The sequence below is a fragment of the Pteropus vampyrus genome, unplaced genomic scaffold, assembly GCF_000151845.1.
Source record: "Pteropus vampyrus isolate Shadow unplaced genomic scaffold, Pvam_2.0 Scaffold131, whole genome shotgun sequence".
Taxonomy (NCBI): Eukaryota; Metazoa; Chordata; class Mammalia; order Chiroptera; family Pteropodidae; genus Pteropus; species Pteropus vampyrus.
The window spans coordinates 2,403,405-2,416,886 of record NW_011888912.1 but is presented as its reverse complement, the minus strand read 5'-3'; the positions used below and the strand labels follow the sequence as shown (position 1 = coordinate 2,416,886).

The window sequence follows — 13,482 nt, the reverse complement described above, 5'->3', positions numbered from 1 at the left end:
CCACCACTTCATACCGCGTGCCGGGGGTCAGAGCCGAGAAGCTGGCGCTGTCCACCTCTGCGCCCACAGTGCTGGCCGCTGCCCGGGCACCAGCCTGGTACAGGGTCACCTGGTAGCCATCCCGGCCCCCAGGAGCATGGACCCAGGAGGCTCGGAGCCAGGTGGGGCCTTCGCTGGTCACATTTAGCAGACGGGGGGCGACGGGGGCTGCAGGGAGAGCAAGACACAGGGGTGGGAGAAAGGGGATACTGGGGCTGAGCCGTGTGGCCTCCCAAATTTACGTCCCAACCCCAGCACCTTAGAGCGTCACTGTCTTTGGAGACGGGGTCTTTAGAGAGGACGCTAAGCTGAAATGAGGTCATCAGCGGGGCCAGTGTCCTCGAGGAAACTCGGACACCGACATGCACACAGCGAAGACCAGGCCACAAGGGCAAGGCCAGGGACTCCAGTGTGGGGCGTGGGCCTCCCGCTGCCTGGGGGTCGGGGAGCCGCTGCGGTCAGCCCAGCTGCCTGCCCACCGATGACAAAGAGCCGAGGGGGTCACGCAGCCCCGTGCCAGTGAGGGCGGCTATGGCAGGGCACTCACGCGTCCAGGCCGAGGCGTTGGCGCTGCGGCTCTGGTCCGGCCCCCGCAGGGTGACCAGCAGCAGCCGGAACTCGGTGCCCGGGGGCAGCGAGGCCCAGGAGAAGTTCCGAGCTTCGGGGGCCAGGGTGCCCGTGCTTTCCAGGCTCAGCGGCCTCAGGCGGTACAGCTGCAGCTGGAAGCCGTCTCTGCCCCCCGGCGGGGGCGTCCAGGAAGCCCTCAGGGCGGGAGACTGGGCCACGGGGCTCAGGCTCAAGTCGGAGGGAGGAGCAGGGACTGTAGGTTGGGAAGAAACCGATGGGCATGACCCGCCCACTGCCCGAGCTCCCGCCTCCGCCCTGCAGCCTCCCAGGGCACCGGACGGCCCTCACGGGGCAGGGCGACCGGGGGTCCAGCCTGCCGCTAAGCCTCCTCCCCAGCCCCTCGGCTCCTTGAGCTCGCGACGCCCCATCTTAGCACCCGGGCACCGGGGCTAAGGGCCCCTCTGCCCCTGACTCGACCACGTGGTGCTCCGCCCTCCCCTCCTCCAGGAGGCCTTCCCTGGTGCCCTGAGCAGGTGGCCCTTCTGCACATCCCAAAAGGTTAGGCCGAACCCCGTAAAAGTCCTGATGTTCGGTGAGTTCACCCCACGAGAACAGTGCACATGGCTCGCCGAGCACTCACGCGTCCACTCCATGGCCCTGGGCCCGGCCGCCTGGTGCGGGCCAGCAGCGGCGCTGAGCATCAGCTCGTACGGCGTGCCCGGGGACAGGTGACGGAAGGTGTGGCTGGAGACCCCCCGTCGGACAGCTGCAGTGAGGTTGGCGCCACCCAGAAGGTCCCTGAGCATGAGATGGAGCCAGGCGGCCCCCTCCGAGCCGTTCCAGGAGGCCTGCAGGGCGCTGGGGCCCAGGGCACGCAGCACCAGCTGACCCGGCGGCCCGGGGTCTGCGGGGAGGGGGGTGGCGCAGAGTGCAAGGCCAGGCTGGAGAAGGGCCCTGGAGGGGGACCCTGGCCCCAGCCGGCCGCAGGGACAGAAGCCCAGACACATTGGGACACGGTGGCCTGGAAGTTTGGACCACCCCCAGCACCCCCACACTGGCTGCCCTCTGGGGCCTTGTGAAGCACCTGCCTCACCTGTCCACTGGTGGACGCTGGTCTTCGCCTGGAGGTGGCCAGCCCAGGTGGCAACTTCCAAAACATACTCGCTGCCTGCTAGGAGGCCGCTGAAGTTGTAGGACAGGGCGTCTGGGGGCACGGAGACGTTGCGCGCCAGCGTCTGCGACTCCAGGTGGTACAGGAGGAGGCGGTGGCCGCCCTGCTGCCCGGGGGCGGCACCCCACGAGGCCTGCAGGCCGGAGGGGTGGCCGGGGCTCCGGAGCTGCAGGTCACGGACGGTCGACGGGGCTGCACCAGAGGCAGAGAGACGCCAGGCTCAGGGCTGAGAAGCCAGCGCTTCCGACGGCCCTCAGCAGCCACCACACAGTCACGGCACCCGGAGAGACTGCGTCCTTGGCTGCCCGCCCTGCCAGCCCCCGGGGCGTGCTGCCCAGCACCGCCCCAGCCCGCCGGCCTCGCACCGGCGTGGGCAGTGAGGACGACCGTGGCGTTCTGCCCACAAGGCCACAGGGCTGTCACTTCCAGGCGGTGGGCACTCCCGGGCTCCAGGCCTTGGAACTCGAAGCTGGACGCGTTGGTGAGGGCCTGCAGCTGCGGCCCTTCGGGGGAGCCCAGGGGGCCGAGCCGCGTGAGGCGGACATGGCTGGATCGGCCCAGCCCCGGGGCTGTCCAGCCCAGCGACAGACTCCCAGGCTTCCCCTGGCCGCTGATGTGCACGGTCAGAGGTGGTCCTGGGGGAGGGGGGAGCATGTCAGAGTCCCAGCACCCCTTCTGCCAGAGGCAGGAGGGAGGCATGGGCCAGAGCCGAGGGGAGTCTGGTCAGGGGAAGCAGCCTGCACCCTCTCTTGCCCTCCGAGGACACCCACCTCCACTGGCTCCGTCTAGGTGCCCTGCTCCGCAGTCCTCCTGTGGAGAGAGGGGAGGGGAGGGGGGATGGGCAGAGGCCTCTGAGGGGCACCCAGGGAGAGAGGCCGGCCTCTGTCTGACGGAAAGACTAGGGGGCATCAGGCACACCCAGGCAGCCAGGCCCACTGGGCTTCGGCAGGTGCGGAGCGGTGGCTGATTCGCCCAGCGCAGACCAACTGGGGACACAGAGGCGGGGGCCCTGGAGAGCAGGCACCACACCACCTGCGGGCCCAGCGCCCACCTCACCTTGGCCAGGAAGGCCCGGAGCCAGAGCAGGGCAGCGCACAGGACTGGGGGCCTCATCGCCGCGGTGTCTGCAAAGGACTGTCGGGAGGCGGCGGGGGTGAGCCAGACCCCAGAGGCAGGCGGGCAAGGGTGGGACAGCTGCCACCAAGAGCAAGGGGCTGCCTCTGAGCCCCAGACCCTGCCGCCCACCCAGCAGCCTCAGTCTGCGAGGGGAGAGCCAAGGCGACTGGCCCAGGGCCCGGGCGGGCAGGCTCGCCTCGCGGCCTCCCCACCCCCGCCCTCCGGCACTCAGCTTCGCAGCGGGGGAGCCGTCCAGTGCTTCTGCGGAGGAGCTGGCGGAGAGGTGGCCTCGCAGGCCCCGCTGGCTCCCACCCCCCAACCCCCCCCCGGCCCAGCCCGGAAGGGTCTGTCCCCCAGGGGGGCACACAGGGCTGTCAGGGTGCACCCCCTTCTGTGTGCTGCCTGGACGGCCAGCTGAGCGTGCGCCCAGGTGGCCCTGTGCACAGAAGCATGTAGTTGCAGAAGGGCCTGGGGACCTGGTGGCCCTCACTGCCCAGCTGAGGACACCGCTGTCCCCAGCATGAAGAGAGCAGCTGGGCCTGAACGCGGGACCTCCCGCCACCAAGCCGACGTGCAAATCCTGCTCCCAACCCCCCGATGCCTGAGACGGTGGCTGCGTCCCCCCCATCAGCCGTGCCCACCCCTCACCTGCTCCCCAACCCCACCCCCGGCTGCAGGCAGTGAGGCTGGGGCAGCCCCCCACCCCCGAGCACGGAAGTCACTGACCTCGAGGCTTCGTTCACCCCAGCCTAGAGCCAGCTGCTCGCCTCGAAGTGCCCCTCCATGTGACACGGGATGGCTGACACCGGGTCAGGGGCGGGGGCCAGGGGATGGGACAGAAGGAAATGGCTCTGGGCTAGGAAAGCTCTGACCGAAGCTGACTCAGGAGGTGGGCAGGGGACTGCAGTCAGCCAGCAGGTACAAACGCTGGACACCAGACAGCATCTGTGGGAGTCGGGCTGCAGGGACCAGCTCGGCCTGGCTCCCCACTCAGCCGGAGCCACCCCCGCACCCCCCGCTGCCTGCCCTCCCTGCCCAAACCTCAGACCCGCCCACCAGCCCTGGACCAGGGCCTGGAAACCGAGCCCTGCAGACTCATCAGGTTTTCCAGGCCACGTGCGTGTGTGCGCACGTGTGTTTGTGCATGCACACGTGTGCCCTTTCGAAGGAGGTAGCAAAGCGCCCTGCCCCTGTCTGCCCCCAGCCCCCACCTAGTGGCACCTGTAGCAGAGTCTCCGCAGCTCAGGGGCCTACTGGGGCGGCATGGGTTCCATAGCGAGTCCTACGGGGCGCGTGGCCACGGAAGGCACACCCACCAGCCCCCCGCCAGCCTGGGGCAGCTGGGGACACCAGGGGCTCCAGAGAGGGGGCAGAGAGGGTCTGATAGGTAGGACCCACCCTCCCCAGCCTGAGCCCCTCTGTTCAGCAACAACGTCCCCCCCCCCCAGCGCCCTCCCACAGACAAACCTTCTCCCAAGGGGACCCTTTAGTCCTCCCGAGGACCTTACAGCTCCCGCCTGGAGACAGCCAACCAGGAGGCCGAGGAGGGTGGGGACGGTCAGCGTCCTGGCTCCCAGTGTGAGCCAGTCCAGGCTCTCCCGCTGTCTTCCGGTCACCCCCCTCTCCCGGCTGAAGCCTGGCCTTGGGCAGCCCCCACGCTGCAGGGGACAGTCGCCAGGCAGGAGAGGGGCAGGATAACTCGGAAGGCCAGGATTCCCACTCTCCCTCCCACGCCCGGGAGGGTTGGAGGGAGGGGTGGCCTCGGTCCCTCTGCAGGCCCGGGGAGGGCAGCAGGGGCTGGGGCAGCACCGGGACGGCCATGCCGTGTGGGTGCCGGCAGCTGAGCGTGTGCGGGTCGCACACTGCACGCGTGCATGCTGAGCCGCGAGGGTGCACGAGGGCGGATATGCCCGCCCCGGGCATCGCGGGGGAGGAGCCGGGAGGGCCCTGGAGGACAGGGAAGGGCCGAGGACCAGCGGCCCCTCTCCTGGCTCTGGCCTGCGGGGAGGGGGAGGGCCTGCTTCCTGTCCCATGGCCTTGCAGGGCTGAGTTCCAACAGCCGGGATGAGGTGCCGGGGAAGTCCCCTCCACCAGCGGGCATCCACAGTGTCAGGGAAACTGAGTCGGTGGGGGACAGGCATCCGATGGCCCACAGGGAGGCAGGGTCCAGGACGTGCCCAGGAGCCCCTTCCCCCCACAGCTCGCAGACCTGCTCCCACACCTCCTAACCCCTAACCCTAACCCCTAACCAACCGTAGTGGCCCCGACTCACACCACCTCCCCGGCGTCTCCCTCCCCCCTGGGAGGGGCCCCCAGGCCCAGCCTCTGTGCGTGTCTCCCCACACCCTGGGGACAAGCTGGGGCCACAGCAGTGTGGGGGCAGAAGCTGGCCCTGGCTGGCTCGAGACTCGGCGTGAGAGGGAGAACAGGGTCTCTGGAGGGGGTGGCACCAGAAGTTCTGCCACTCAGCCACTGGCACAGTCCCCAGGACACCCCTTTGGAACGGCATAGGCTGGCAGCCTGACTTGGGGGCACAGCAGCCTGGTCTGCTCCCCGGATGCCACCAGGGGCCGGGGCCGAGAGCATCATCCGGGAACGCTGCTGTGCTGTGCCTGGTGCCTGAGACGCGGGGACCAGGGCGTGGGGCTCGCAGCCCTGGAGCTGGGGCGGGGGTGACTGCAGGCAGCAGTGTACCCCGGCAGCTGGAGGGGGAGGGGCCGGCAGAGAGAAGGGACCTGGAGGCCCAGACAGACTGCCAGGGCCCCCTCCTCCCTGTGCAGCTCCTAAGCCCGCCGATCTGCACAGGCCTCGCTCACACCCTCAGTGACGCAGGCTGCTGCCACGCGCTGAAGACACAGCTGTGGGCGGAGGGGGCGGGGGTCACACAGCAGGCGGTGAAGGCGGAGCCCTCACAAGCAGTTCTAGGGCCCGTGAGTGGGGCAGGCTCTGGAGGAGGGGTGCCCCTCCCAGGGACCGCCCACCTCCCCCCAGAGCCTGGTGGGGCAGTCCCCTCTGGGGCGCAGACAGGTGTCCCAGGCCCCTGCCCTTGTCTCCTGGCCCAAGGCTGGGCTCCCAGCCCCTTAGCTCGCCGTGGCCAGCTGCGAAGGCTCTGGCTCACAGCTTACCGGCCGGGCCCCGGAGACCGGGGGTGCTGCCCGCCAGCAGGGAGCACTCTGCACACTTCCTCCTCCCACCCTGTGGTACCCTAGCTTCCTCTTTTCCTCTTCTCGGTGACAATCACCAGCCTGGCCCGGAGTGGGTGGCCCTCTTTCCGACCCCCTCCTGCCTCCTCTTTGATCCCCAGGGTCTGCTAGTGGAGACACCGTCGGGTTTGGGGGTCACTGAGACAGGGGCCAGCCTTCGGTCACCCCCTGCAGGTGTGCAGGGCTCCCAGGCTCCTGCCCACTCCTGTCCTGGGTACCGACTTCCACGCAGCTCTGATCGGCCTTCCCACAGGAAAGCCACTACCCCTGAGCAGGGGCCGGGCCCAGCAGCCACGGAGGGGCTCGGTGAAGACCATGTCCCCAGGCCCCACCGCCGAGCGCAAGGGCGGGGCTGGGCGTGCCAGGCCCCGCAGGGCCAGCCGCCCCCACGCCCCTCGGCGTGCCCAGCCACAGAGCCATGGCGCATCCTTTCTTTGTGGCGTGGCCTGTGAGGGGTGGGTCAGAGAAGCAGGAGGAGGGAAAGGGGGGGATCATGACTGTCGGGGGCCGGGAAGGGAGGGTGTTTGGGACATCACAAGGTCAAAGGAGACAAGGAGGTGCGCTCGGACCGGCCGAGCCGCTGGCCAGCGAGGAGCCCGCGAGGCGAGACCGGGGTGGGGGCCAGTGGAGTCTCGGACTCGGGGGCCCCTCCAAAGAAGACACAGGGATCCCCTGGCCTGGGCCCCAGGCTCCCCATCTGCCGTCTTCTGAGTAGTCCGGGTCTGGAGGAGGCCCAGAGGGGCCGGAGGCCAGGAGAGCCCCAGGCCCTCGTCCGAGCTCTCTGCTGCCCGCCTCCCAGGCGGCTGGCGCATCTCTGACCACAGGCGGCTGGGTGCTGGCTGTGGCTCCGGGCCCGGGGACGACCCTCTGGCCTGGCCTGGGCCTCTCCTTCCCGCAGTGGAGACGGGCTCCTGCCTCTTCTGGGCCCCTGCCCACCTCTGCTTCCAGAAGGTGCGGCCTGGGCCTGCCGGGGAGTGCCCGGGGCTGGGGCTCTGAGCAGAAGCAGAGAAGTGGACAGCAGTGTCTGGCCAAGGTCAGCCTGACTAGCAGCGACCTGGGATCCTGTGTGGGCAGCGAGCAGCTGGGGATCTGCGGAGGCTGGACGAGCACTGCAGGGAGGGCGCCGGCCTGGAGCCAGGCACCGGGGTGCTCAGGACGTCGCCCCAAAAGCGGGCACGCCAGCAGCCTGCCCCGGAGGGGCGCGGCCAGAGGCACCGACCCCTGGTGGTGGCGAGAGGTCGGGTGCAGCTGGGTGTGCGTGGGTGGCTCGCGCAGGGCGGGGGGAGGAAGCTGGCTTCCTGAAGCCTCCTCAGCCTCAAAGACAGACCGACAGCCAGACCGACAGACGGCCAGCCAGACAGACGGACAGCTGGCGAGAGGCAGCCCCGGGGGTGCAGCCGCTTCGGTGAGTTGGAGTGGGGTACGGCCCCTGGGGAGGCAGGTGAGCATCTCCGAGGAGGGGCATCGGGGGCTCCAGTGCCCGGCTAGGAAATCGGAGTGACCTCGCTGCTGAGGGGCAGGGCGGGGGGCTGTGGGGGCCGCCAGGAGCACAGAGCTGCGGGGCCCCCGTGCCAGCCCCCGCCACCACCCACATGGGCATGGCCACTCCGTCCCCCTCTGCTTGGTCCTGCAGCCTTAGGGACCCTAACGCCCAACACACACACACACCTTGGAGGCTGTGACCCCAGGTCTGGAGCACGGGGACTGCCCCCCATGAGGAAACGGCCCCACGGCCCCCACACCCCTCGCGCCCCCAGCTGCCGCCTCGCCATGCTGCTCGGGGCTTGGTGAGGCCATTTCCTGTGACGGTTAGGGAGGCAGGAGATGGGGGGATGGGCGGGGAGGAAGGGCGCACCCCCAGTCTACCTCCCTTGACGGAGACCCCAGGGCCAACATGGTCCTGGCAGGGGACTAGCAATGGGCAGGAGAGGGTCCTGCTAGGGGCCAGCAGCCAGTTGCCTGGGTCCCCAACTGGCTCCAAGGCCACAGGAGGCCTCGTTTCTCGTGCAGAGAAGGCCCCTGGCTCGCCTCGCGGGGGGTGTCTGGGAGCTGTCCCCGTCTGCCTACAGAAACCCCGGTGTCACAGTTCCTCCCTGGGTGCCCGGCTTAGGGCCCCGTGAACTCGAGGCTCCGGCGGTACCCCCCCCTGCTCCCCTCCAGGGACCTGTCCTATCTGCACCCACAGTCTCTGCTGCCATCTTACCCTCCTGGCCCCAGAAGGCCACCGCCCTGGGTCCCCGGCGGTGACCCTGGCCTCCCGTGCTCCACAGGACACCACTTCTGGGGCATGGAAGACCCCGAGTGAGAACAGGGGTCAGAGGGCCGGCCAGAGGCCACGCGAGGGCTGGTCTCTCGGGAGAGCCCCGTGGCCGACCGAGCGCCCCTGGGCCCAGCATGGTCCAGGCCCCTGGGGGCGTCCCAGAGCACAGCTGCCCGCCTGGCCCCTGGGGCAGCCATGACCCAGCTCCCACCCCAAGCGCCAGCCAAGAAGCACGTGCGGCTGCAGGAGAGGTGAGACCTTCCCTGGGCTGGGCCCCTCTCCCCGCGGCCGGGCCTGTCCCATCCTCCCATCACCCGACGGCCAAGTCCAGTCCAGGAGGAACCCTAACGTGCGCATTTGCATGTCATTCACATGTCTGGGCACAAAGTTTCCTGTTACCTTGCCCCTGCTCCCCAAAACCCAAGTTGATTTGAGGGGCCCCTGGAGGGGATCTGGATTTGTCCTGGATCTGGCTGTGGGTCTGAGCACCAAGGGCCAGGTCCAGGATGCGAGGAGGTGGCAGCTGGTGCCAGCAGCTGGGCTCAAGGCTGCCCAGCCGTGGGGGACAGGGGGCGAGGCGCGCCGCAGAGGCCGAGCCCCAGAATTCCCTGAGCCTCGAGCTCGGGGAGATGGCAGGCCCCCCCCCCGAGACGTGCCCTGGAGGCAGAGCGGATGCCGCCGGCCCGGCTGTCTGTGCCCGCAGGCGGGGCTCCAGCGTCGCTCTCGTGCTGGACGTGCAGTCCCTGGGCGCCGTGGAGCCCATCTGCTCGGTGAACACGCCCCGGGAGGTCACCCTGCACTTCCTGCGCACGGCGGGGCGCCCCCTCACCCGCTGGGCCCTGCAGCACCAGCCGCCCAGCCCCGAGCAGCTGGAAGAGGAGTTTATGGTAAGAGCGTGGGGTCCACTCTGCCCTCTCGACTCAGAGGCAGCAACCCGGGCCCTGCGGGCAGAGCTCAGGGGAGAGCCCGCCCGCACTCCCCTCCCGCCCCGCACCCGTCCAGACCCTCGCCTGACAGCCAGAGCCCGCTCTGCCAGGGAAGGGCGGAGACGGAAGGGGGCCGAAGGGGTGACAGCTGCTCACTCACCCGTGTCCCCCCCACCCCACCAGAAGATCCCCTCAAACTTTGTCAGCCCCGAAGACCTGGATATTCCTGGCCACGCATCCAAGGACCGGTACAAGACCATCTTGCCAAGTAAGGCCTGCGCGGGGAGCAGGGGTCCGGTGCTGACCCTGGGCTGGAGGCCGGGGCCTGACCGCAGGAGAGCGAAGGAGAACCGGGGAGCGCAGAGCTCGGTGTGGGTCGTCTGGTGCTGCTCCAGGCCCCTCGCAGCGATGCTTCTCTCAAAGGGACCCGGCCCGGTGCTATGCTGTCATCCCCACGTCACAGACGGGGAAGCCGAGTCACAGAGAAGCTGCGTGGCTCTCCCAAGGTCACACAGCCAGTGGCACCGAACCTGCCTCCCGTTCCTCCCACGTGGGGACACGGCGAAGGCCTGCAGGGACCCAGGCACCGCCAGCTCGGCTCCCAGGGGTAGGGGGACAGTGACAGGGGTGGCAGTGGGAGCCACGGGGCTGCGAGCCTGCCGGCCCGGGTCGGGCCATGAGGCTGCCGTGTTTCAGAAGCTGATGTAGAGACCCACGCCCACCCCTCCCCTCGGAGCAGCCTCGTCCGGCCGGCCCAGCTCCACAGCCCACCTCGGCAGCGCCCGGTCCTGCAGGCGTGGCTCACAGCCGTGGCTGGCTCTCATGGCAGGAGGGCAGGGGGCAGCCCAGCTGGGACTGGGTGTGGGGCGCCCTCCGAGGAGAGGCTGACAGGCGCCCCGACACTGTGCCGGTTAAGGCAGGTCTCTCGTGGGGACCCCACACGCGCCGTCAGCAAAGCTCTGTCCTCAGTAGCGCCTTGCCCGGCAGTGTCCTGTTCCACGCCCACGCCCCTCTCGAGGCCACAACTTCACAGTAACGCCCACTGAGTCCCTGCTGCCTGCCCCTCTCCTCGCCGGGGCGCCCCACACAGCACCCCACGACCTCCCCAAGTTACGGCTCCAACCGCGTCACGCCACTGGTCGGAAGCAGGCTGTGGCTCCCTGCCGTCCGCGCGGAAACGAGCCAGTGACACGCAGGCTCAGTGACGAGCACGCGACTCTCCCCGGCCCCGCCGGAGTCTGCATTCACTCACTCGCCCTTCTGACCTCTGCCCTCTGCTGATTTTACTTCCTAGATCCCCAGAGCCGCGTCTGCCTTGGCCGGGCACAGGGCCAACAGGAGGGTGACTACATCAACGCAAACTACATCCGAGTGAGTGGCCTGGGCCGTAGTGGGGGTGGGGCTGTGTTTGAGGATGTCCCCAGGAGTCCCTCCCAGTGGGCTGGTGGTTTCCTGCCTCCAGCTCAGCGTCACCCTGCCCTGCTGGGCTGGCACGGACACGGGACCGGCCCCCAGACACCCCAAGGAAACGGGACAGATACTAAGCAAGCTGAAAAGAAGGGGCCCCCATGTCCCCTGAACCCACCCCATCACCTCATCCCTGCCAACCTGTAAGCAGGATGGCAGTTGGCACGTCGAACCAATTTTGAGCTTCTGGAGATCTGATGGCACCCCAGGTCTGCAAGGGAGGAGCCAGCACAAATGGCCTCCCCACTGCCTTGCTTCCCATCCGTCCACCCATCAATCATCAGCACCCATCCATCCATCCACCCATCTGTAATCCCTCCCTCCCTCCCTCCCTCCTTCCCTCCATCCATCTATAATCTATCCACCTATCATCTATCTATCTATCTATCTATCTATCTATCTATCTATCTATCTATCAATCTATCATCTATCTATCATCATCATCTATGACCTATCTACCTATCATCTCCTTACCTGCCCCCACGCAGCCCCTCCTGTGTGGAGGTGGTTCACATCAGCCTTAGGGACCCAGAGGTGAGGTGGGCTCTGCCCCACCCGGGTGACTGCGGCCTGGAATACTGGGTGTGAGAGCAGCGCCCTCTAGGGGCCTGAAGTGGGCAGGACAGCGGGCAGGTGCAGAGACAGGCAAAGCGGGTAGGCAGGGACCCAGGGCCCACCCCTCACAGCCAGCAGAGACGGGGGAACAGAGCTCCGGGTTCCACCGCCGTCTGCAGGGGAGGAGGGCGGGCAAGAGCGTGCTGCCCCTCGCCGCTGAATACGCGAAGGTCACGTGGAGGTAAAACATCTGCTCAGCAAAGACTGAGCGGCAGTTTCCCCGCTCGTGCTGGGGGACGGCAGCAGGGCAGGGAGGGGACGGCCTCCGAAGAGGCCCTGCTATGTGCTTGACCCTCAAGATGCTTCGAATTTAATCGCCGTGTTCCTGCAAGGTAGAGATCGTGCCCAGCCGACAGGTGACAAAGCTGAGGCTCGAGAAGCAGGAGACACGCCTACAGTGGCACAGCTAGTCGCTCGGACGGGGGGCCGGACGGCCCTCCGCACCACGTGGCTTCCGGGGCGTGCGCTTGTGCACACGTGTATCTGCGTGTACGTGTCTGCCTGCACGTGTGCGCACGTGTGTGCATAGGCTCGTGTGCATTTGTACACGTGTCTGTGCTCTGCCTGCATGTGAATGTATGCATGCGCATGTATCTATGTATGAACGGGTGCACACATGTGTGCACCGCATGTGCACACGTGTGCATTGTGTGTACACGTGTCAGCACGTGCACGCACGCTGACCGCAGCCTGGCCCTACCTTCATGGCCTCTGGCCCCCGCCCTGTGCACCCACCTCTCCAGGGCTACAACGGGCAGGAGAAGGTCTATATCGCCACCCAGGGCCCCATGCCCAACACCGTGTCGGACTTCTGGGAGATGGTGTGGCAGGAAGGAGTGTCGCTCATCATCATGCTTACTCAGCTACAAGAGGGCAAGGAGGTAGGATGCAGAGCCACCTACCTCAGACAGGGCTATGCCCCGCACCTACACCCTTTCCACTCGGGGCTCCCCCGGGAGCTGAGAGCGCCTGCAGCCAGGGCCAGCTCCCTCCTCCCAGAAAGGTCCCGAGATACACTGAGATACACCCCACGGGGCTCTCCAGCCGGGATGGGGCTGCAGTGAGCACTTCCTCTGCAGGTATTGGCCTCAGGGAGCCCCCGCCACGGGGAGCGGGAGGCGTGGGGACCCCAGCCCCCTTCCTGCTGTGCTGGCCCTGCTCCAGCTGATGGACCCCTCCCCCTCTGACTGCCAGCTGCCTCCCCCCTAGAAATGTGTCCGCTACTGGCCCACCGAAGAGGACACCTACGGGCCCTTCCGAGTCTGCAGCCGGGAGGAGGAGGAGCTGCCGGAGTACACGGTGCGGCGGCTGGCCCTGCAGGTAGCGGCCAGTGCGTGGGCGTCGGGCTACGCCCGCTCCTCCGGGGACTCGGGTCGACCCACGGGGAGCCAGGGTGTCCTCACCTGACCCTCCGCGAACCCCGCCCGAAGAAGCCGGAGGCTCAGAGCGAAGTCCTCGGGCCTCCTGTCTAACAGAGCGGAGGTGACACGCCCAGCAGGATAGTGGGAGGGCCCGGCCTGCGGGGCGCGAGGCGGGACCCCAGAGCCGCTGCAGGAGCCTCAGGAGGTCCCCGAGCTGGCCACCACCATGTGCGAACATGCTCAGAAGTGTGCTCCATCACTGGACACCGCTTCGTACTTGCCCGAGCGTTTCGCCATCGGCTCACTGTCCTCCCAGCCCCCGGGGAGTGACCCAACAGACATCACAGTCCCTTTCCAAGGAGAGACCTGAGCAGTCACGTGCCGCTTGGAGCCGAGGGCTGCTTCCCCTCTCCCGGACAGCGCCCCCGCACTGGGATTTTGGAGGAGAGGGTGGTGGCGGGCAATGAGCAGGAAGAGCTGACCTCACCAGCTCGGGGACCGTGACCAGCTCCGGGGGGTCATTCTGGCTTTGCCCTCCCCAGGCACCCTGACCCGGTCCCATGCCTTGTCCCCATGCCAGCACCAGGAGGAGTGCCGGTCGGTGAAGCACGTCCTGTTCTCGGCCTGGCCTGACCACCAGACCCCTGAGTCGGCTGGGCCGCTGCTGCGTCTGGTGGCCGAGGTGGAGGACAGTCCGGAGGCGGCCGCCAGCGCCAGGCCCATCGTGATCCACTGCAGGTATGCGACCCGCCCTCCC

The 13,482-nt window shown here is 68.2% G+C and overlaps 2 protein-coding genes across 2 annotated transcripts in view; one reads left to right on the top strand and one right to left on the bottom strand.

Annotated features, from left to right (window-relative positions):
* Nucleotides 1-5,072, bottom strand: part of LOC105296947 (receptor-type tyrosine-protein phosphatase V-like) — a 15,780-nt gene extending 10,708 nt beyond the window's left edge. Inside the window, exons 1-9 of the mRNA XM_023534776.1 lie at nucleotides 4,361-5,072; nucleotides 3,620-3,692; nucleotides 2,834-2,911; nucleotides 2,548-2,587; nucleotides 2,143-2,412; nucleotides 1,700-1,969; nucleotides 1,247-1,510; nucleotides 587-859; nucleotides 5-207 (exon numbers count right to left, since the gene is read on the bottom strand). Of these exons, the coding sequence (XP_023390544.1) occupies nucleotides 5-207; nucleotides 587-859; nucleotides 1,247-1,510; nucleotides 1,700-1,969; nucleotides 2,143-2,412; nucleotides 2,548-2,587; nucleotides 2,834-2,911; nucleotides 3,620-3,692; nucleotides 4,361-5,034 (2,145 nt within the window). The 5' untranslated portion in view covers nucleotides 5,035-5,072. The remainder of the gene's footprint in view (nucleotides 1-4; nucleotides 208-586; nucleotides 860-1,246; nucleotides 1,511-1,699; nucleotides 1,970-2,142; nucleotides 2,413-2,547; nucleotides 2,588-2,833; nucleotides 2,912-3,619; nucleotides 3,693-4,360) is intronic.
* A 565-nt stretch (nucleotides 5,073-5,637) lies between these two features.
* The window catches only part of PTPN7 (protein tyrosine phosphatase, non-receptor type 7), a 10,495-nt gene continuing 2,650 nt past the window's right edge, over nucleotides 5,638-13,482 (top strand). The window contains 10 exon segments of the mRNA XM_011367281.2: nucleotides 5,638-7,501; nucleotides 7,730-7,883; nucleotides 8,367-8,510; nucleotides 8,512-8,607; nucleotides 9,060-9,243; nucleotides 9,466-9,550; nucleotides 10,577-10,653; nucleotides 12,108-12,245; nucleotides 12,574-12,684; nucleotides 13,306-13,463. Of these exon segments, the coding sequence (XP_011365583.2) occupies nucleotides 7,810-7,883; nucleotides 8,367-8,510; nucleotides 8,512-8,607; nucleotides 9,060-9,243; nucleotides 9,466-9,550; nucleotides 10,577-10,653; nucleotides 12,108-12,245; nucleotides 12,574-12,684; nucleotides 13,306-13,463 (1,067 nt within the window). The 5' untranslated portion in view covers nucleotides 5,638-7,501; nucleotides 7,730-7,809.